At 47.7% G+C, this 23,674-nt stretch overlaps 2 protein-coding genes across 2 annotated transcripts in view; one reads left to right on the top strand and one right to left on the bottom strand.

Moving 5' to 3' along the window:
• Positions 1-25: 25 nt before the first annotated feature.
• MAP1LC3B (microtubule associated protein 1 light chain 3 beta) lies at positions 26-9,627 on the bottom strand. The gene is made up of 4 exons (XM_082489351.1): positions 9,492-9,627; positions 6,595-6,650; positions 4,113-4,219; positions 26-1,987 (listed from the first exon to the last, which is right to left on the bottom strand). Exons 1-4 carry the CDS (start codon positions 9,529-9,531, stop codon positions 1,813-1,815), a joined length of 378 nt encoding a protein of 125 aa, XP_082345477.1. The 5' UTR covers positions 9,532-9,627; the 3' UTR covers positions 26-1,812.
• A 7,741-nt stretch (positions 9,628-17,368) lies between these two features.
• The window catches only part of FBXO31 (F-box protein 31), a gene marked incomplete at its 5' end in the record, with an annotated part of 28,129 nt that continues 21,823 nt past the window's right edge, over positions 17,369-23,674 (top strand). Inside the window, one exon of the mRNA XM_082489660.1 lies at positions 17,369-17,747. Coding sequence (XP_082345786.1) covers positions 17,369-17,747 — 379 coding nt within the window. The remainder of the gene's footprint in view (positions 17,748-23,674) is intronic.

Raw genomic sequence — 23,674 nt, 5'->3', positions numbered from 1 at the left:
TCTAGAAATAACCACGCAAGCCATATTTAAGTTGGGATGTAATCCATCCATATCAGCACTGTATTAATTTTAAAAAAGCAACATTTGTACAGGAATATCAGTCAATCACGTAATTACAAGTATGGTTGTCAGTTATGAGTTAAACAATTTCTTACACGAACAAAACTAAACATAGAACAAGCTGCATTTAAAAGTTTACCTTGGAGTAAAAACACAAAGAACAATAAAAAATCGGAAGTAAGCATTGTGAACGAGATGCATGCAAAGAGGTGTAGGTAGGTACAAATTGTACACCTTATTGAGCTAGAGTGCCAAGACGCAGTAGTATTGCTTCTTTTTCCCCCCCGTTATAGTAAGTTAGCTTCCAGTAACAGATGTAGTTAGTTCACAGACACATAATATACAAGAGTAATCTCATCCTGCTACACTTCACTTGACAACAACTCTAGAGGAAAAACACAGGTCCTACGAGATACCTTTCCTCTGCACAGGCTGCCTCCCTGCTCAGGACAGTAGTAACACCGAGATCTTCCAAACCCCATGCGAGTGGCAGGAGACTTCAGTGATGGAAAACAAAAAGCGCATTTGTTCGTCAACTCTCAGCAACTCCTGGGCGTGAGCTGCTTCTAAAAAGCGGTTCTCCCTGACACCCCCCCCAGTGGTAACATGCAAAACAAGTGACAGACTGGTTAGGCAGTGTGGGTTGGTAACTCCAGTGGCACGTCCCAGTCCAATGTTCGGTACGGAGGTGTGTACAACAAAGCCGTTGGCCTGCTTGCGTCAGAGGCCTTGAGGGCACCCACCCTGCCGAGCAGATGGAGACATGGAGGACAGGCGGCGCTCCCCGGAGTGCCAGTGACATGGGCGCTGCTCGTGTCTCAGATTGCACTAGCCCGCTCGGCCGCCGGCTGCGTGCAGCGGGACCGCCCCGGGCGCTGGCAGCGGGTCCCTCCATTACCTTCTCCCAGCAGACTCTGTGCCGGGCAAGGGAACGGCAAACCTCCGGGCTAGGGGGGAAATCATCTTTTGGAAGCGAGCCCATATGAACATCAGTGTTTCACTGGACACACAGGGATTGGAAATTCGTAATGGACTGGAGTTTATTTCAGTGTTACCTGTCCAGGTGTGTATTTTACAGTTAAACACTTCCTAAAACTACAATAAAGCTGTGGTGTTTGGTATGAGTATTTCAGAAACTGGCACCGCTCCTAAGTTGGCGGTGCCATAAAAAACAGAGACAAAAGAGAGTTGTACTCCCCCAGCTCACCCCAAGCACTTGCCTTTGCCTTAACTCACTGCAGCACTGACACAAGTCTCATTTTGCTGCAGAAGACAAAGCTCCGCTTTGGAACATTAAAACATTTGCTCTCATGAGAAGCCTTCCCATTTAAAAAAAAAAAAAAAAAAAAAAAAAAAAAAAGATTTAAGGAATCATAGGGAGATTTTTCCAGAAAACTGTCACAGGAAACACTTTAGCTCCTCTCTGGTGCCTGTTTGCTTGTTAAAGTCAATCGAGTGTCCCTTTATTTGCAATTGTCACATGCACAATTGGGTTCCGTTCATAAAGTCCAGAAATGTAAATGTGCCTGTGTGGAATATTACAGCAGGTTTCAAAGCTGGAGGTGCTCGTCTGTACTGTTTAATAGTCACAAACAAGGCAAGGTAAGATGAGACACCTGCTAAAGCAAGACTATGCTAAGGTACTGAGAGCGTAGGTGACATCCGTTTCTTTCCCTGGGGTGTGTGTGGGGAAGAGTGGGGGTGACAGCCAAGGGTAAACCAAAATCCTAGGCTAGAAGCCGCTTGCGTGTCTTAGACAGAAGATTGCACTCCAAAAGTCTCCTGAGAGGCGTACACCATGTACAGGAACCCATCCTCGTCCTTCTCGCTCTCATACACCTCGGATATGGGTGTGGAAACGCTCACCATGCTGTGTCCGTTCACCAGGAGGAAGAAGGCCTGGTTGGAGTTCAGCTGCAGGCGTCGCCTGTTGGGGGGAGGTCGGGGGAGCAGAGAGGGGAAGGAGTTTGACAGTGATGACTATGCATTTCCACTCACATTAACAAAGGACAGATGGCAAAACAAAGTCCTCCACCACGACAGCAGTTAAGATGTCCCCACCCAAAGCAGCCCTGCCACTGCAGAAGGCATTCGCTTCCCACCTCGAAGTTGTATTAAATTCATCTGCTAACTCCAGTCAAATACATCTACTGATGGAAGCCGCTATTTCACTGGAAAAGCTACACTTCAGAAGGGCATTACACTGAAGCGAAAAGAAAGAGGTACTACTTGCCAGAATGATGCCGGGGCAGTGGCATCATCCCTGTACGAGCAGCAAACACGCAAGGCCTGCGGGGCCTTTGGCTTGCAGCTTCGCTCAACAGCTTCTCGCTGGAAATGTAAACCCAGGCTGACCTTGAGAGATCCGCGTGAAGACGGGGAGGGAGGACGGGCAGAGCTTCCATGCGAAGGCCCTGGAGCTTTTAAACTCACTTTGTCACCAGCTCTGTAACAGCCTGCGTTTAACCTTTGGAGCATCTTGCCCCCTCTTCCCCTCCCTCCTAGGAGAAGCACCATGGGAAAGGCAGAGAGCGACAGACTTCACAGGATGCGCGGCAGAGTAAACATCTAACTTTGGTGTTTCCCTTTGATCATTCGCTCCAGTTGGGGGAAATAGGTATTTCCGCTAAACTGCCTACTGGAAAGCAGGTTTGCAAAGAGGAGCTCTCTTACTACTTCATAAACCAAGTAAGCAAGAGGAACTCAGATACGTGGAGATGCAACGAAAGAAAGAAAGAACAAGAGATCAGAAGCTTCCTGCCGCTTCTGCTCACTGCAGAGGGGCAGAAGCAGCTGGAAAAAAAAGGATGTATTCAGCCTTCCAGCCACAGCCCTGGAAAGGGACCCTTCCAAAACCAAGCTCTAATCACTCCAGAGACAGCAGGCCGAGAGAAGGCAGCGGCTCTCTGAGGGCTGGGACAGACAGGCTTTGCTAAGCACAAGAGGAGCTGGCTGAGGATCAAGTCCAGCTGGTACAAAGTCACCTATTAACAATGATGCCAAAGAAAAAGGTGGGGAAAATCCTTCAGCCTGCTGTTAACTTTTTTGCCCAGGGCCTTTAAAGTTCATGAGAAATTCTGGAAGACTTGAGCAATCTGGTTCCTGCTTCCAAAACCCTATCTCGCTTTCTTACTCAAGGAAGAGCTGGGATTTGCTTGCGACAGACAGTTTTGTACAAGCCTCCGAGGCAGGGAATTGTTTGGACACGCAGGACAACTCTCAGTTTTTACAGCTTGTGGCCTCCAAGAAGCAGCTCTCTGCTACACTGTGACCAACAAAAAGCAAATTCTGGTTTGCTGCTAACTTCCAAGTTTACCGCTTGAGAACTCTTACTAATCAGATATTCCTTCTTGACATTAAGCCAGGAGAAATGCACTTCTAGCAGAATTTCTGACCACAATTTCAGACCACACAACTTCCACTCCATGGCTACTTCCCCTTTGCCTTTTCTTGTAAGCAAAGCTCAAGCACCAGAGCGGAGCAGTACTCAAGCCACAGCCTGTGCAAACAGCTGGAACAAAAAGACAGTGGTCTGAACGTGTGTTTTATAGGCCTCAACACTGTCATTGAGTGAAACATCATTTCACAATCAAAGGATGCCAACATCAACCCTAAGCAACAGCTCAGAGCTCTGGCTATGAGCCCAAACTCCCCCTCCAGTGGGTGGGAAGAGGCAGGCACTCCAGAGAGGGACTCCCAGGCAGAACACCAAGAAGGCATCCTAAAATAGCCAAGCAGGAAGCACCAGAGCCCTGGGCGAGAAGCACCCATGTTAGACAGGGATTCACAGCCCCAGACTCCCTCCTACATCTCTGGGAACCAGTTATTTCTCTTGAAAGCAGACTACCAGCTCAGCTCTTTTCAGAGTCCTTTTCCCAGCAAAGCCAAAGGAAAAAGCACCTTCTCATGAATCTGTCCTAGTGATGATACCAAGTGCTCATTAGATGAATTTTCCATTTAAAGAGTTACCAAATGCATACACCAGCTGGGGAATTAACAACGAATCATAGTCTTAGGTTGATGCAGCTTACACTGAAATCACAGCATACTACCTGATAATTTTGATTAGCTCGCTCATGTTGACATGATCTGGCACCAGGAACTTGGTCTTATCCAAAACTGGAAGCTGCTTCTCTCCCTTGTACCGTTCAATAATCACCTAAAAAGAAACAAAAAGAAAGGAGCAGAAGATGTGAAATGCAGAAACGGTGTCTGCTGCCCTCCTCTCCCCCTTCCATTTTACACACAGCAAAGTACAAGCATTTACGCTAAACTCCATTTCCCTTCATTTGCGAATGAAGTATCTCGAATCTTCTGAAAAGGAACAATTATCTTGACGTGCCCCTCTTGTTCTGTTTGCAAGAGTCACTGTATGAAGGGGTAACAAACAGGGATTTAACAGGAAACATCCACAGCTTCGGTGCTGTTTTAGAACAGTTCATTTGCCGGAATCATTTAATCTAGCAACAAACTACCCAGCAACAAGGAAACTCAAGAAAAGATAAAGCACACTTCCCTCAAACACATTACAGTGGCTGAGTAGGGGCCTGGGCTACTATGGAAGTCTGCAAACAACCAGTTTTCATTAGAATTTCTCCAGCTTTGGGCCATCTCTTTCCAAAAACTACACCTCCAGACTAGTATGCTATTCCATTCACCTTCCACCGTTACTCTAATGCATAAGAGAAAGGTACTTCCAAAAGGTATAAAGCCTCAAAGGAGAGAATGTCCTCCTCCTTAATCTGAAGGCAGCATATTTAGGAACCAGTAATTCCGTCAAGATTGTTATGTAGTAACTACTTAATTCACAAGGAAATCGCAGATTTGCCAATTTAAGTAGCACCCTGCCCAGCAACTGTATTTAGCTCCTGCTTTTAAGAAATGATCTCAGAATTCGTGCACTCCCGTTTCCACAGCCATGTGGGTTTTGTTGTTTTTAAATCAACGGTAGCTATGTGACACCATTCACTTGGATCACTTCCATGCTCACGGGGTCTGGCTGTGTTGATATTCAAAAGTTGCACAGGTGAAGTGATATTGAGCCAATTTAATTATATCAGAGAAAGACTTCCTTACACCAGTTTAAATAAACACTGGCTCATTCTGGAAAAAACCCAACATTATTTTTAAAAAGGTAGACCATAACCAATAGATAATATTTCCAACAGCAAAATGAAGGATGTTGACAGGACAGTAGGAATTTACCATCTAGCGTGTCATTGCCATCTTATCTCATCCAGAACTGCTAATGATAATAACAAGGCAGTGACTCAAGCTAGGACATGGACAGGCAACCACAGCAAGCCTCCAGGGGTCCCAGCAGGCCTCAGCCATAGTTGTGAGTTTGCATCACTGCATCTTCAGCAATTTGCTGAGGTACCTCTGAATTTTTGCTAGTAATATGTCCATGGCTGACTTAAAACGAGGGCTTTGCTATAAATCAATGGCTTTCAATCTGTGGTCACAGAGCTTGGGGGCTATGGCTAAGTGGTCTGTGAAAGGTGGGTGAAAAAGCAATCTTCTATCAGGAAACAGATTTGTTTGGAAAGGGCCTTTTGGGGAAAATGGCACATTCCAGAAAAGTCAGAAAATCTCTGCTATAAAATATTACTTGTTCTCATGACCAACAGCACAGTAAAACAGCAGCAATAGCTTTGAGATGAAATAATTTAAAGCTAAAGGAAAACTGAAAACCTTTTGGTTTCTATTTGACACGGAGGCAACAACTGCTTCTGTTAATGAACCTGCACTGGAATCGCAGACAGTTTGCAAGCAGTTTGTTCACAGAAGAATTTCCACTCACAGGGATCGCCAGCTCTCACCACTGAGCACCAAAGGCTGAGGTGTCCCATTAAGGTCTCTCTTCTGCCCCCCAAGATCTCTTGAGACCTTCCCTGTTCCACCAAATGCCCATAAGGATAGCTGCATTTATTGCTTACTGCAGTGACAGCCATCTCACGAAAGCCCACCAGCTGCGCAGAACTCATCAGTAATAGATCATCATCCATGCCTTTTGCTTTCCAGAATGCTTTGAGGTGGCTCAACACTAGGTGGAGGGGGTTGAGGGCCAAACAGGGTTTCTGGAGACCTCAAGCAAAGGCCCATTTCCCAGAAGGCAAACATTTTGGTCTTTCTCAGTACAGATTGGTGATGGAAGCCATAACCATCTTTACGTTACTGTGTATTTTTCTTGGTTAGTCTCTGCAGACTCTTCTTTTGGGGAAGATAAACACGGAGATGAGGAGAGCTCAACACTCAGGAGAATCTCAGAGCTCAGCCAGGGTGTGGTTTTCTTTGAAGTTACAACACACAACTTCAGTACACAGGAAACCCCATTTCCTCCAGTCCCCAGCTAGCACCTTGCTCTGCCACGCTGACTGCCGTTACTAGTTTGAGAATGTTTCTGAAATCCAGGCTTAAAGACCCTGAACAGACAAACTGTAATTTGGTCTCATCGGGACAGCTCTTTTACAGGTTTCTAACTACTAAAAAGAACATGAGATTGGAAATTGAAGTGAAAACAACCAGACTTACTGGTATTTTAGTTGGATGCTGATCTCGAATCAGTCGTACATCTTCCACTCTTTGCTCTGCAAAAGATTAAAAAAAAGTCTGTTCAAACATCCACAGTTAATGCTGTTATCACCTTATTTCTCCACCCCTGAAAAAGAGGGACTGCATGTTAGTAAAAGCCACAAAAGCAAAGCAGTTTTCAGATAGGACAGCACTGTCATAAGTAAAACCTCTCTTTTGACAGATGATACTTTGCTCTTTAACCCAAGGTGACAAGTACTGCATGCACACCGCCTGGGACTCCTAGAAAGTGCTAAAGAAGCTAGCTCCCCCCCCACTAATTTTCTGCCCACTAAAGCAGACATTTAATCTCATAAATTTACGGCATCAAATTACACCACCCAAGTTAATGACAAAATATCCTGTACTATTTCTGCGAGAACCCAGAAGAGGAAGTTGTCAACAATTATTTGAGACCTAAGACCAGCCGAAGCCTGGCAGCATCAGTTTACGCCGTGCGTTCTACTGTTACCGAATTACAGTTTTCTATTTTGATTATGCCACACCCATTGTTGCAGAAGCTGTTGGTAGGTTCTTGTGTACCTAGACATTCCACCACTTTCTGTGCCAGTTTTCAGAATAAAGTTCACTTCTCCCTCAGACATAAATATTAATAGCACAGATATTATAAACCAGGCTAAAGTACACATCCAAGCCAAAGTAAACAGGCACAGTTGCTTTTAGAGGCAGTTGCATCTGCTTATACCCTGCCTACTTTCAGATTCAGTGAACTCAATTTTAACCTCTCCAGCTCTTTTCAGCGGCCCGGGGCTTTCCAGGCCATCTCCATCTTATAAACACCTCTCAGAGAGAAGATTTAGTGTTGCATCACAGCTTTAACAGAGAGAGGTGCTGCTCACGGGAGAGGAAGAGCTTAGATCAGCACCCGTCAACCCAACTCCTTGCTGGTATGCTAATGCACAGGACATACTACCTGTCCCGTCACTCATCAATAACATCACTCAGCTCTCCATTACTCCATATTAAGTTTGCATGCATGAAATACATCTCTGCGCCTTTTTATGAGCCCAGTAAGGAAATGCAACTCACGTGAATCACGGTTTTAAGCTGGAGGTGAATCAAGCAGAACTCAGGCAAGGAGTATGCAAAGCCTTCACCTGACTGCGAGACCTAGAACCCAAAAGCCATCCTGCTTCACATCTCACAGCCCAAGCCACGCTCTTACAGACCAGCATTAACACTTCAAGGGAAGAGATACTAGCTAATTAAAATACTTTTTAAGATTAACCAGAAACACAAGAGAGACGGGGAGTGAATGAGACCAGCTGTCAACCCAGCAAGCACAAGAGGGGTTTGACGAACTTTTCAACAGAAATGGGTTTGTTCACAGCAATGTTATTCAGCAAAACTCCCTGGAGTAGAAAGAACATAAACTGGACAAATCATTGAGATTATTGTATACGGCATGTTCAAAGTCAGGCTTCAGTCAGCCACAGATAAACACTGTTCTCTGACGACATTAGTTGCAGTGGCAACTGCTTGGCTGCCATCCTAGCTGAACTTAATACCTGCAACAGAGGCTGCTGACAGGCAGTGGGGTCAACAACAGTTTTGGAAGACTCCAAGAAAAGGGGCAGCTAAAACACAGACTCTGTTAGATCAAAATTCTCTCCGCTTCAATGCAGAGAACAGCTTATGTTTAACAGAACAGCAAAGACAAGGGTGGGCACACCAGAAAGCTCTCTTAAGCAGCTTGACTCTAACCCAAAGGCAGAAGGAAAAGAAAATCTGGATCAATTACTTCCACCAATTCCATTTTATGTATGGGATTTTATAGTTCACGCAGAAATAGGTTACGCTGCCAGTTACCCTCAGAGCATTTCAGCCTACCTCACCGACACATATGAACAGATACTGAACTCTCTGATTGCTTTGGTCCCATCCTAAGCACAGAAAGAAGTGTTGGCACTGCTCTATCAAGGCTGTTCCTTCTAGAAAGAGACTAATCTCATTTCCCCAGCCATCATTACACAGCTCTTTTCGATGCCTTTCCTACTTTTCAACAACTAAATGGAGACGGGAGGTGTGCATCCCAGTCCGCTCACAACTCCTCAGGTAGAGAATTCCTCACACCGCACCAAGTACCAAACTGCGAGTGGAGCTTAATTCTCCTGTCAATAGCATGGACCAAGCCGGACACTGAGCAGACACGTCGGGAGGGACGGGCAGGCCCAGCTCCTGGCACACAACGCGCGGTGATGTTTCCAGGCTCCTGGGAATTCTGCAGCCGATAATGGATGATGTGGAGAGCCCATCTCCCCACCCCAAGCCCCTCTTCCCAAGGCAGCGCAGAGCTCAGCCCAGCGCACCACTTGCCACCCACCTCCACACCTCGCTCACCCCCCCGACCCCCCAGACACCCTAAAAAGGACCCCCCGGCCCAAACTCCCAGGCTCTCCCCCCCACCGCGGAGAGGCTGGGCCCGCCCTGCCGGGGCGGAACGAGCCCCGCGGCCGCGCCGGGGAGCGAAGGCCGGGCCGGGGTTTGTTTCCATGTCAGCCCCGAGCGGGCGGCGACTCCCCTTCGGCCCCAACAGCCGGCGACACCCGCGCAGCCCTCGGCCGTCCCGCTGGCCGGGCCAGGGCGGCCGGGCCCGCTGCGGCCGCGGACCCCCGCCGTCAGCAGGAGCCGGCCCCAGCCTAGCCGGCCCGGGGATCTCCGCCGCTCCTAACGAGATCTGTCCCCTCCCCGCCTCGCCGATCCCCCGGCCGCCGCTCCCGCGGCCCGCCCGCCGAGCGACGAGGCCCGGAGGGGGCCGGGGCAACCGGCGGGGCCCCGTCAGCGACCGGTCCCTGTCAACGACCCTGCCCCGCCGCGTCCCTTCCCGGGGAGCTCACCGAAGGTGCGGCGCTGCTTGAAGCTCTTCTCCGAGGGCATGGCGACGGCGGCTCGGCCTCAGGCCCGGCGAAGGCTCTGCGCGGCGGCGGCGGACAACTGCGAGTGCCGGCGCCCGCCCCCCGCCGCCGCCACCGGCGGCTCCGCCGTCAGCTGACGCCGCGCGTCACGGCGGGGCGGGCACCGCCGCGGCGGCGCCGACATCTTGAGTGTGGCGGGGAGGGCCGCCCGCCTCCGCCCCGCCACTGCCCGCCGCGCCCCGATGCCTGGTCCCGCGGGGGTCGCGGCCATGGCCGCCTCGGTGCCCTGCTGTATTCTTCCTCGGCGACACACAGCCATGGCCGCCTCAGAGAACCCTGCCAGCGTCCATCCTCAGCGACACACAGCCATGGCTGCCTCAGAGAACCCTGCCAGCGTCCATCCTCAGCAACGCACAGCCATGGCCACCTCAGAGTACCCCAACCTGTCCTCCCTCAGGGACACATGGCCATGGCCGCCTCAGAGTGCCTTGCCAGCGTCCCCCACCAGCGACACACAACCATGGCCATTTTGGGGCACCCTGACATGCCCCCCTCTCAGCAACACACAGCCATGGCCGCCTCAGAGAGCCCTGCCATGTTCCCTCTCAGCCACACACAGCCACCTCAGAGTGGCCCACCACGTCGCCCCTCAACAACATGTGCTCTTAAGCGACTTTGCCTCCATGCAGAGGTGCAATTTTAGCAATTTGCCTTCCGTTTGCCTTCAGCACAGATAGACATAAGTAAGAGGAGGCCGTGGCAAAGTTTACACTTGGGGAAGAAAATTTTAGGGGCAGGTGTTCCAATGCACTTTGAAGCCCACCCCCCAGGCTGGGGCAGTTTGTCAGGAATTGATTAGATCGCAAACAATTTCAGTCACAAGCCAAGTTTGCTGGCATTCGTCCTGCAGACACCGCATCGCGATTAAAAATGCCCAACTGTTTCCTCCTGTAGCAGCTTTCTGACACAAGCTGTTGGCTGTGGACTTTCAGCTGCCTTTCTTTCTCCTTCTCTCACATATGTTCCCAGCACCGTGTTTTGAAATATAGAAACGGTTTTATAGCAATAGGACTACACAATCTTGCTGTACACTCCAGCGGCTGAAGGGACAGCGGGGAGTTGCAGCCAGTGGTGTCCTTATGAGTAGAGGGAAAAGTACTGTTTTCTAACCATCTTAGAGATTATCAGGGTTTTTACATTTTTTGGAGGGGGAACGATGTATTGAAGTTAGAGTGATGCTGCGCTCGCACGCTGGAATGAGGGTTCGTTACCTAATTTTGTGATTCAGGGTCATACAGTTCCGGTGGCTGTATAATTATAGGATGAGACTATTAAAGATATGACTAACCAAGGAAAGAAAAACAGCCCTAAGGTCTATGAATGTTCTATCCATCACATCACTGTCCAGGGAGAGCAGGTGAGACATAGTGGCTGATCATCAGAAGGCTGGTACATCTGAAACTTAAACTAGCAAGCCCAAAATTCTGTTTCAACTGAATTCTTTCTTATTTAAATGCCTGCCTTTTAAAATCCCATTTTCTGGGCTGGGGAAATCCTGCCACGCTCTCAGAGCTGTCTGTCAGGGGCTGCCGCAGGCTGTGTGGCTGCGGGCAGGAGGACAAGCCCCGGTGAAAGCGTCTAGCGTTGGTTTTGGGGTGTACAGGTCAGTCCCCATGGCAGGGCCGACAATACCCAGCACTGACGCGTCATGCGGTTTTCATCCACGCTACCAACTGTTAGCAGGGCTGCAGCTCAGGCTGAAAGCATCCATATGGTGCTTCGGAAGAGCCACAATCAGAGTATCTGCTGACAGGCTGGGCTATCGCGTGTTCCGCTCATGAATAATCTGCAGAGACTGTGAGAAGGAAAACTTAGATCCACACCGAGACTCGCTTGACCTTTCCCTCCTCATCTCAGCCTTCACCGACGTCTGCGTGTCGACAGCACAGACAGTTGGTGAGTCTGGATTTGAGAAAGGTGTTAGGCGCAGTTGGAATGACAGCATGGACATAGCCTTTGGGACCAGCACCGCCTAAGCACAATTCTCCATCCCTAGTGAGAAAATGCTGCTTTTGAAAATGCTTTTGCTTCAAACTTGGTGGCTACACTGGAACAGAGCCCTTCAAAAATCTAGCCCGCAGAGCGTTTTTATTCTCATCTTAGAATACTTTACAAAGCATTTAGTCTGAAGAAGAGAAGACATAACTGAAAGGAGGCATTATATCATCTTCAAATATGCAAAAGGTTGCTGCAGAGCAGGAGGGAATTAGCTCTTCTCTGCATGCAGTGAGTCTAGGACAAGAAATAATGAGCTTACATCTTGGAAAAGAAGATAGAAATTAGAGGTTGGGTTAAGGGTAAGAATAGTTGAGCACCGCAACAAATTTCCTAGGGAAGCAGTGGAATAGTCACCATCGGATATTTTTATTTAACAAGAAATTAATAGAACATCTGTTCTGAACAGTTTAGGGAGAATTGTTCTTTTCTCAGGGAGAAGGATGGGGTAAATAATCTCTTACAATACCTGTCAGCCCTAATTTTTCATGAAGCAAAAGAGATGGGATTTGCCCAAACTTACAAAGCAGGTTAGGGCACAAGCTGGGTTTGGATTCCAGCTCAGATCCTCCTGTCTGCACCCTATGCAGCAGGAGTCTGAAGTAAAGAAAAGCCAAGCTTTCCAAACTGTTGTATCTTCCAGAAGGTTGTGGTTTGTTTGTTTGTTTGTTTGTTTTTTTTTTGTTAAAAACCCAGTATGAAAGGTGATTCCCAACCCCAGCTGATATTTACAGCATTTCCCTGGGGAAAAACTCCCCCTTTTCCTATCTTTTCCATATGAGCTGCCTCACAGTTGAGTGAATGTATTTCACAATCAGAATTATAAACCGTCCTCTAATTTCTTTGGTACAACATTACGGAAAAGGCTTTTTACAGCATATAGACAAAGCTCTTCCTCTGCAGTGCTACACCCTTGCTGGAAGACAGCACATTAGTGTCTAGGGCTATTAGCTCAGCAGCTGTCAGCAGTATTAAATTCACCAGAAACATGGAGAGAAAATCCCCATACAATAAAAGGAAGGACACTGTGTTGAGAGTAACTTGCATTTAAACCTGAATCAAAATGCCCTCCCTCAGTTATTTTATCATGAATTGTTCTTATTGATCTAGCTCAGCTAAAGATCAATGTGGGCCTTGATTTTTTTTAATACAGCGTGCAGCCATTATCGGAGATTTTCAGATAGAATCAGATTGTAGTGAATTGTTTGCAATGACTTAAAATAACTCTTCTGAGAAGTTTTAGTCTTAAATTTGTCTTAAGATGGTCATTACCCTATGAACAAATGCCCAAACTTCAAATTTCTCTGCAGAAGTCACCTTCTGAGTTAGGAGAACTCTAGCAAGAAGTGATGAGAATGACCACATATCTCTCTTTTGTGGTGATATAAAAGTGTAATTTGAGAAAAGTGAAACTAAAGAAACATTTTCCATGGGTGGGTTTTCTCTGAGGTCTGCCCACAGATGTGCCTATCCCTCAGTGGAAACGCTGACACCATCTCTCTCTTCTATCTGGCCACCTATTTCACAAGTCTTCTGGAATATAACGCTTTTGAGATTATTAGACAGACGCTTTTCTGGATGGTAAATCCAAACTAACACACAGACGTATGCAATGTCGTCACAAAACCATCATTTTCTTAGAATGTTTAGCTGAAAACTCATTGCACTCCCCCTGCAAGAAGTATTGCAAGACACCATTGCCGTGTACTGTAACACTGACATCAGTTACTGCTGCTACTGCTGTTACAGCAAACATTTCTTGGCTTTGGGATCCAGTTTTAAATGGGAGCCATTGGTTTCACAAGGAAACACAGTAAATCAGTCGGTGTAAGCAACAATAACATGTTTATGTACTACCTTTCACTCAAAAAGATCCATAACCCCTTGGCAAGCAGTAATGACAGTGTGAGTGCAGGAGGCATAGCAGGGAAATTGTGGAGTCATAGAGCATGCAACAAAGTTTTCCTCTGATTTTTAATACTCCTAGTATTTAAGCAATTCCACACATATTCAAATATTAACTGAGTACTACGTAGCCTGTGGCTTCAGTAAACACCCTCCTTATTTATGTCGTGAGAAACTGAGGCGCGCAGAGTTTCAGCGAGCTGCATGCGATTGCACAACCATTGCTCAGCAGCCGACCCAGTAATAGCATCTCGAACACCTGACTGCCTGTCCCGTGATCTGTCCTGGACAGGATAATGCTTCTGCGAACTGAGCTGCCCAGAGGTGCTGGGCACAATGAAATTGTTCAGGTTGGAGCGTGGCCAAAGCAGAAAGAACAACAACTGCATCTACTAGAAGTGCTGTAAAGTCTTCGGTGACTCCAAGCACGCATGACCACAGCTGATCATCAGATCAACAAATACCTCATTACAAGGCCAGTATGTTGAGGAAAGACCATACCTTCTTTCATAAAGAGAGGGCACAGAGCTCAGCTTGAAAGCAGGAGGATGCCAAACCCTTTCTGAGTCATCAGCAGCATTTTCTGCAGTGCACTGGATTTTCCCTGAAGAGCCCAGTCTGTCCACTGATTAGTTTATCCTGCAAAATCTGGTGATATCAATGTCCAGGCAGAAAGGAGGAAGGTGGGAAATACTAAAATCAGGAGAGCTATTTTCCAGCTTAAAATAGCAAGGAAAGGATATCTGAGATGAAAACGTGTACATCACAAAAACCAAAGCAAAATTCTTTGGTCTTTCTATTGAAATATCCTCTCTTCAAAGTGTCCTGTGTTCAAGGATGCTTATGACAAAGCAGAAATCGCACTGCAGGCTTATGCCAAAAAAATGTGCTGCAAATACTTTGTGTGGCAAACAGGGCTCGCAAAGAGGGTTTGTTCATCTGTCTTGGCTTGCCTTGCCATACTTTTCTGTCCCTCTTGCCAAATGGAAAATAAATAATTCTCTCCTAGCTGTTCAGGTTATAATTGGTTGGATACGCCATCAGCTGGCTCATCCCTGCTCAGAGGCTGGGAAGGCGTAAATGCTTCCAGGATTACAGAAAATGAGGACACTAACTTTGGGACCAATCCAAAGCCCTTTAGAGGGAGCGTGAAGACTAATTGACTACAGTGGGAGCTGCATCAGCTCCTTAATTGCTGAAGGAAAATAAAACAATAAAGTCTCCCCTTTCGGTATATCTTTTTTTAAGAGCCCTGTGTTAATGGCTGCAATCTCCCTGCCTGAAACGGTAGGACTGGAAAGCTCTGGGCTATTACTCTGGCGACATTTACAAAGAAAGGTGCTCAGACGCTTGGTCGCACCACAGAGGATGGCGGATGATGCTAACACAATTTTCCCGCTTTCCCTATCGTCACAAATAAAGCCGGTAGATTCAGATAACGGATTCAGTAACGTAGAGGAGAAAGCTCCGGTTTTATAGTCTGATGACAGGGTGGTAAATGCTGAAGTTGTAAGTTATATTCAGTTATAAGCACTCCGTTCTGCACCGGCTCTCTGCTTTCTGGAGCTTTGCTGTGCCCAGCCTCCAAACTGTCTGCTTGTAAATATTGTGTGATGCTCCGCAAGAAGAGCCCTGGGAACCTTTTCTGTCTGGGTCTTGAGGCTTGGAGGGGCGGCGGTGATAGTTTCTCGAATATGATGATAGCCGGGGATTCCCCCACCCTGCTCCACGGGAAGGGGAAATGTGGTCACCCCGAGCACTGAGAGCCCACGGGGCTTGTCACATTGCTTCTGACTTTGCTGGGATTTGCTCCCTGCCAGGTGACGTTGGGGCATCATGGAGGCATTGGGGCATTGCTGCCTTTCAGCCAGACAGACTTTTCCCCTTCTTCCTCTTAATCTGGAGGAGATGGGCGTGGGGCGATGGAGCTCTATGGGAATTGGCATGGATCTACAATGGGCTGTCCTGCCTTCTGCTGGGTTGGACTGGAAAGGGGGTCAGTGGGCCAGGGGGAAAGTCTGATCACTGAGGGATGGAGAAGAATGCAGTGGCTCAGCATCTGTGAAGCCAAGGCTGTGGGACAAGGTTGTAGGGGTCAGGTGGGTGAGGGAAAGGGAGAGGAGGTTATGGGGTGATCAGGCACAGCAGGAGCATTCAGAGGAAAAGGAGAAAGAAGAAAATCCAGATAAAAATAGAAAATGCAAAAGAGGGAAAAGCATGTGTGTGCTGTAGACTGCTGAGTTTCTGCTCGAGGCAATGTCACCGAGGACAGCTTTTGTTTCATTCACACGAAAATCCTTGCCATCAGTACTTTTCCTGTCCTCTCCATGAATCCATCAGTTCCTAAACAGACGTGACAATGCCTTCTAGAGCCGTGTCAGAAACTTTGAGTACCAGCTGAGTGTAATGTGTGGGAAAAAACCCCATGTGATTCAGTACAGGTGGAAAACAGCTACAGACATGTTTCCAAACAGCTGGTGTTTGGTTTAGGTGACTCATTGCCCATGTGCCTTGTTTTAGATGCTTGGAGCAGCTTTTCTTCATTTAATTGGAATGGTGGGCGCTGAACTCACCCATCCCTGAAGCCCCGAAGGGTTAGCACACTATCAAAAATGACATCCTCATTCAATGACATTCTGCAGGCAGGCAGCGTTGGAGGGAGGGATGCAGCGACTCAGGCTGTAAGCAGCCCTGCGTTTACCTGTCCTGCGGTTGCAGCAGCTCTGTTCATACCCCAAACCTTGCAGCCTGGACCCATCATCCCATCGTCCCGAATGCATGGCCAGCCAGATAACCTTGGAAATCGGGGTATTGTCCCCCTGACAAGAAGAGCTGCTTGCTAGGCCCTTGGGAGAATCCTTGGGCTGTCCAACATCACTTCTCTTGTCCCAACATCTTGTCCCAAACATCTCTTCTTGCCTGGTGGGACTGATGTCTGTTCCTCCTTCATCTTCTGCCAGTTGCTCACTCTGCAGGCGAACAGCCACCTGACAGTGATTCTTGTGGGCGAGGTTTGGAGACTTTCTGTATCAAAAGCCTGTTTTCCCATCTTCTTCCAGTTTAGATGTCTGTAGCTTGATTGCCATGGCGACCGCTGCCTTGAGACCCGCACCGAGGGTGAGGCCCATCGATTCAGATTCAGGGCAGCACTTCTCCTGGCATCACAGGGGACCCTCATCTGCTAAGCTCTTCAGCGAGTGCATGGAGTTCATTTCACTGCAGGAGCCCCAGTTGAACAGTGACTCTTCACTGCAGAGAGGCAAACGAGGTTGGCTTTAATTTTTGTAATGACATGGAGACAACTTGATTTCCTTGCGAGCGTGTTGTCAATGCAGCCCTCACAGCCCATTCCCGGATGGGGATGTCAAGGAATCTCCTTCAGGAATGCGGCTGCTTTGCAAGAACGGCAAAAGGAAAAAAATCCATCTCAGGAGAAGGGCGCTGCGCTGGGGGCCAAATATCGAGGAGCCTCGTTAGCGCAGTAGGTAGCGCGTCAGTCTCATAATCTGAAGGTCGTGAGTTCGATCCTCACACGGGGCAAAAGTGGTTTCCTCCTTTTCCACCAAGGAAATGTGGGTATATATATTTTTATTTTTTTTTTAAGCGAATTGCAGCGGGAGGCGCGGCGGTGGGGCGGGACCGAGGCGGCGGGGGCCGCAGGCCGTTACCGGGCATGGCTCGCCCTCCATCGGCCCACCAGCCAGGCGCTGGGTCCTCCCGCACACTAGGGGGCGATCTCGCATAAGAGAGAGAGGATAACGCCAGCGGAACGTCCGTCGCCCGCGGGGGCGTGGCGAAGCAGCGGGAGGGGGCGCTGATTGGCGGCGCCGCGCGGTGGGCGGGCCCGGCGGCGTCGCGCGGCGCCTCGCACCGCCCCGTCGGGCAGAGCGTCCGCGGCCATGGCGGTGTGCGCCCGGTTGTGCGGGGTGGGCCCGGCCCGCGGCTGCCGCCGGCGGGGGGCAGCGCGGGAGCAGCGGCGCGGTGGTGCCGGCGACAGCGAACCCGACACCGATACCGACCCCGAGGAGGCGGGCGGCGGCGGTACGGAGGACGAGGAGGCGGCGGAGCGAATCGAGGGCGGGCGGCCCGCGCCGCACCCCGCCGAGGCCAGCCCGGCCGGGCGGGCCCCGCTGTCCCTCCTGGAGCTGCCCCCCGAGCTCCTGGTGCAGATCTTCGGTTCCCTGCCCGGTACCGACCTGCCTAGCTTGGCCCGCGTCTGTACCACCTTCCGCCGCATCCTCCGCACCGACACGATCTGGCGGCGGCGCTGCCGCGAAGGTACCGTCCGCCCCGAGGTGGGGGGCCGGGGATGCCCTCAGGAGATGGCCCCGGGGGGGTGCAGGGTGGGGGTCCCGGGAGGGTGCAGAGAGGAGATGGGGCCGGGGGTGCAAGGCCAGGGTCCCCGAGGATGCGGGAGGACCCGGAGGGTGCGGGTAGGTGGTGGGGTGTGGATTGGGGTCCCTAAAGGGGTGCAGAAAGGAGATGGTGTGGAGGGTCTGGGGGTGCAGGAAGGAGTTGGGGCCTGAGGGGCTGCGGGCTGTGGGGCCACGACGGGTGCCTGCAGGGCTCCATGTGTGGAGGGTGGAGAAGAGGGCACATCTTGGGACCTCTGGGGCACAGTCTCTTCTTGGTGGCACTTGCTGCAAGAGGGGCGCTGTGTGAGCAGCTCTAGCAGAAAGCATCAAGCTGGGGTTGTTCCCCGGGGTGGCAGCTGGAGGGGAGGAATGGGGATGGTACGAGGCCCAGGCCCTGGCAGGTGATGCCTCCTTGTAGGGTGTCCTTGGGTGAATCCTGTGGATGGGGTATTTCAGGCAGCGAGGAAAGGGAATGATCAGTCCCAGCAGAATGGGGCTGCGCTGGGGAAGAAAGGAGTCCTTGGGTGTGTAGCTGGGGGTCCTGGGGCCATGGAGGCACAGCAGGTAAAGTGGGACCAGGGAACCCTCTGGGGTCTAGTGAGTGGGTGGAGAAGGACAGGCCTGGGTAAGGTCATCCATTCCAGTCCCATCTTGGGAGGAACAGGGCCAGGTTTGGAGGGGGGTTCCTGGTTTGCGTGTGCATTTCCTGGGGAGTGTCTGTTGCAAGGATGCTGTGCTGCATTAATGCAAAGGCTCGGGGGCATTTTTTTTCTAGTAGTGCCTCAGTTCTGTGTTGCTCTGGCCCTGTTCTGTTAGGCTGCAATTCTTACTCTTCTCGTCCTTTTCCTCACCTCAGCATGGCTCTCTGTCCTGTTTGTTAATCCAGCGACTGTCCCACCCTCCAAGGGCTGTCTTACTGTGCTCATCATCTCTCTAAATAGTGTGATCCTGCCAGATGCGTCTGCTGCCAGCACATGAAGTCATGTATATTTTGTTGTTGTTGTTTGTTTTCTGTTTTTAATACCAGTGAGGGCATCGGGATGAAGAATTTCGGTATGGTGCAGTGGCTGCCTGCCATAGGCGGTGGGATCGGTTCAAATGCGTTAAACCTTGCGGGAATGAATTTGTGCCTTATCAGCGCTATCCAAGAACCCTTGGACAGTACAAAAGCTGTACCTAGAAAATGTATACCAAAGCATTCTTATGTGTTAGTTCAGCATGGGATGATCCCATTGTCCCAATAACTTAACATTGTTTTTTGGAGACAGGCTAATGAAATGCTATTCATTATTTCATTATACTCTTCTACTGACATAGAGTCCTCATGGATGTTTCTGTATTTCATGAATGGTTTGCAAAACTTCACTGGTTAATTAGTTTGATAAGTTATAATCCGGGCAAAATGTTTATATAGAAATGTATATAACTTTTAAATATAGGCTAGATTGTCTTGTAAGGGAACGACTTAACTAGGCCTGATGGGGAAGTAGATCTATTTATTAAATTCATGACTGGTTCTTGGATTTTCTTGCCAGTAGATAAGTTTTTGAACATTGCTTTGTCTGAAATTTTAACAGTGGGCTTTGTGTAGCTAAAACTAAACAGGACAGGAAGGGAAAGTATTAAGACTACAATTTTGTCTCAAGGCCCTTAGCTAGCTACAAGGTGTGAGGTGCATAAAACAAATTTTTATTCTCTTTTTGCACATTGTTTCTTACGTTTCCCCAATGTAACCATTCCAACCAGTGTTAGACAGCGTATTGGTGGACTGCTGGTGTGGTTGAGGTAGATCTTGTACCAAAGGCATGGTGTGCAAGCTGTGAACAGATAAAGGTCAGGTTCCTGGCTGAAAAACTTACTACTTCTATGAGGCTGTTACTGCAGTCTTTTAACCAGTCATGATCCTCCAGGCGGTTCCTAATCTGGACTTCTTGCGCTGCTTATAGTGTTTTGCATTGCTCTACACAGCAGTGTCAGTAATTACCATTGTGGTAGTACTGTAACTTTGAGTATTTGTACATGTGAGTATAAAATTGGTCACAGTTTTATGGAGCTACTTTGCAGTTAATTTCTCTGCATATATTGCAGTGACATGTTGCACATGCTCAGCTACTGAGTGTGTTCAAATGCGAGCACGCACCTATGTGATGAATGCAACTACTTGAGCACATACATAGAATCATAGAATGGTTAGAGTTGGAATAGACCATAGGCAGGGACACCTGCCACTAGACCAGGTTGCTCAAAGCCCCATCCAGCCTGGCCTTAAACACCTCCAGGGATGGGCACTCCACAGCTTCTCTGAGCAACAGATTCCAGTGTCTTACCACCCTCAAAGTGAAAAATTTCTTCCTAATATCTAATCTAAATCTACCTTCTTCCAGTTTGAAGCCATTCCTCTTTATCGTATGGACGTCAGATTTTAGTATATAAATACACATATAAAATTTAGAATATCCTGTATTGTATTTCTGTATAGCTGTACATTGGTGACTGTATGATAGTCAAACATAAAACATAATTACTTTCTGTAATCTTTTTCAAAAACAAGCCACTTCGCACCTGAGGATGGTTCTTAAGTGTGTGCTTATATCTGCCTGAGTCTTGTTGTGAAGCTGCATGTCTTAGAAACAGAGCAAGAACATGTGTGCCTCTACCAGCATACTCCTTGTACAGATAGCTTATTCACTCTGAAGCCTACTGATGATGGTCCGGAGCTGAGGTCTTTGAGGAAGTAACTGGTAAACTTCAACTTTGTGTTGGTTGCATACACAAAACTTTGTGTTTTCAGAAATGTACAACAGTAAAGAGACAAGAAAGACAATCCTAAAATTAAACAGAACAGTTCTTCTCTGAGAGAAGCGGGTTGTTGCAGTGCTTTGTTTTAGCCATTTTCTACTTTCATCTTGGGACAGGAGCAGCACTGAATGTAAGCAAAAGCCATTGCCCAAGTCAGATGAGGCACTCAATCCGTTGAGTGTTGGTATCTTGCTCTTGCGCGGCTGTGGGCCGACTCAGGTGTAGATTAGTTTTGAGAATGTGTTGTGATTAGTGCAAGCATCCAGAGGGCCTGTCCTGAAAGTGGAGTGGCTTTTGCTGGTGATTGTGAACTGGGATTAACCAGAAGTAGTTGTGTAGCACCGGCATGGCTGTTTGGGCTGCTGTCCTTTTATCATTGCAACTGTTTGGGGTAAATAATGTCCCTGAATTGCTTGTTTGGCAAGAAGAGGATTGCAGCCACTTCCATGTTTTCTATAAATAGGAGATTGCTGATCTCTGCAGTGGGAGCAGAATTAAAGCCTGTTTCACTCTGGCTGGTGGCCTGACCTAACTTGATTAACACCTGATAGTCCATTTTAAATGGTAGCCACTTTCATTGTAAAATAAAACGGCACAAGTGCAGCAGAACACCTGGAAAGAGGCCAGTAATTCAGAATAACCAGATCTTGGATGAAAAGGCTTTTGTTTGTGAAAACAACCTCCAACAACTTTTGGACCTGCTGCAAAACGTCAGCCAAGGTATTAAAGATGCTAACCTTCAGCAAGTTTTATAGAAAGAGATGCCTGTGGTGGAGAATAGGAAATTTGGTTTATACACTCAGTGAGGGGACTGTTGTATGGAGTTCAGCTTTTACAAGACTCGGGAGAATCCATGCAGGAGTTCGATGTATTACTGCTCCCACAATGGGGACAGTTCCTTGTAGTGTCACACCCTAGTAAATGCGAAGGTGGTTTTAATAAGTCACAAGACTCTAATCTATATGAGGTTAAAGAATTGTATAGTGTGTTTCTTTAGTGAACCATCATGGGCTTTTCTTCATCTCTGACCACGTTCTTTGGCTTTTAGACTACAACTTGGCAGCGCTGTGCTGTTTCTCACTGCTCATGGCAGGTGCTCAGTAGCCACAGCCATCCTTCAGAGGGTCTTCCATAGATCTGTTTGTAAGCTGTAGATCTGAAGCTACCCGTCTTTTGCTTTAGGGTTTCCACAAACGCTTTCGTTTGTTGCAGATCAAATGTCCTTTTGCTCAGCTTCTTACCCGTGGCTGCAAAATATCTTGGTGGTAATTACAAGCCTTCCCCTGGGAGAAATGTTGGGGAAAGTACTTGGTGTATCTTAATCTGATAGTTCAGCCTTTGGAAACAAGAAGGCAGTTCCAAATGTGTCTGCCCGGTATTTTGGAGATGCTAGCCTGAGAATCTCCCATTTTTGTGGCCTCTGAAATAATCCAGTAAGTTTCTATGCTTTCTGTTCTGTGTACGGCTTTGTAAACATGCATTTATCCAGAAATAATTGGAGAACTTGATTAGTCAGAGCACAGTGGAAACTTAGCAATGGCAAGGGTGTTAAGCTCTACCAGCCATCCTAATTTCCTCTGAATTGCGGATGTCCACATACAGTGCTTGCAGCTGCTTACTGGCATTGCCGTGCTGAGAAAGAAAAAAACAGTAATTTGGTCTTTGATATGAGTACAGGGGCTCTGCCCTACCTGAGTTTGAAGACCCTTGTTTGTTTTGTTTGTTTGTTTTATAAATTGTGTAGGCTGCACAGAGGGAGGTGTGTGGCATGGCTTCTTGTACAAAGGAGAAGGGACCCTGAGGCTGAGAAGAGGATATGGTGAGAGCAGGACAGGGAGTACATTACACTTGCAAAAGTATTAGTGCAGTTCATAATAAATGGAGACTGATTTTCAAAGTCCTTTAAATTCCAGTGCATGTGACCATGGAAACAGCACTGTGTCACTGTGTGTTTGGTAAATCTTTCAAGCGCTCCTTAAAAAAACTAATAAAACGGGCTTTCCAGCTGGTCAAGTAAGAACTTTAAAACCAATTTCCATCCTTGCTTTTGAAGCAGGATTAAGTAGCCATTTTCTAACGGTATAAATTTCATGTGTGAATTTTTGTGACTATTAACTCCTTAAAATACTTTACTCTGTGAACTGTTGCACTGAGATATGTTTCCCTAAAATAGACTCAATTGCAACGAGGTTGAATTTCCCAGGAAGCTTGAGCCCTTCGAAGCTTTCTTGGAAAAGGCTTTCTATTCTATGTAAAGAAAACCTTATCAGTTTTAATTTTCTGTAACTATCTTGAAGCTCTACTTACTGTTAATATTATGTCCCTCTTGTCCTCTGGATTAAAAAGAGATGGCCAGCTTTCTTGCTTATGATGTTTGGAGTTTTTGTAGGCACTGTGAGACCAGAGACTGATTTTTCCCATCAAGCGGCTGTCACAGTGTTAACAGCTCATGGGTCAAAAGAGCTTAAGTGATGCACTTACCTGGAGTTCAGCCATCACTGTGATTTTGACTCTTTGTAGTTGTTTGCTGAACAAAACAGGATAAGGGCTAGTTATTGTAAAATGAGTGTTAAAGCACACAAAAATGAGATTATTTTTTTCTCTTGATAGTACTTGCTTATAAGCCTTGGATACCTAATGTCAAATAGTGTGTAGCAATTGAAAAATTCTAAATTTTTGTCTTTTTTTTTTTTGTTTTCTAAAGGAGCTTGCGATTACTTGGGAGAAATGAGTCTTTCTAGGAAAGATTTGAACTACAAAACTTAGGAAATGCACCTTTAATAGCAGTTTCGGTTTCATAAAATTTCCCTGCAGGTTATCAAGGGCACTTGCATGAATCTGGGATAGAGCTTTAATATCAAATCACTTGCCACCCCACCCTGTTGTTTCAAGATAGCTGCTGGTAGTGGCTCTATTGTGGCACTGCACTGAGACTGCACTTGAAATGATTTACAGATCTACTAGGGAAAATGCTTTGCGAAAAATCAGCACCTTCTGGAGGAAGAGAGAACGTCACTGTGCTGGTACTGCTGTTAGAGAGCACCATGGAGA

The sequence above is a fragment of the Vanellus vanellus genome (assembly GCF_965231255.1).
Source record: "Vanellus vanellus genome assembly, chromosome: 12".
Classification (NCBI taxonomy): Eukaryota; Metazoa; Chordata; class Aves; order Charadriiformes; family Charadriidae; genus Vanellus; species Vanellus vanellus.
This window is presented reverse-complemented; position numbering and strand designations above follow the sequence as displayed.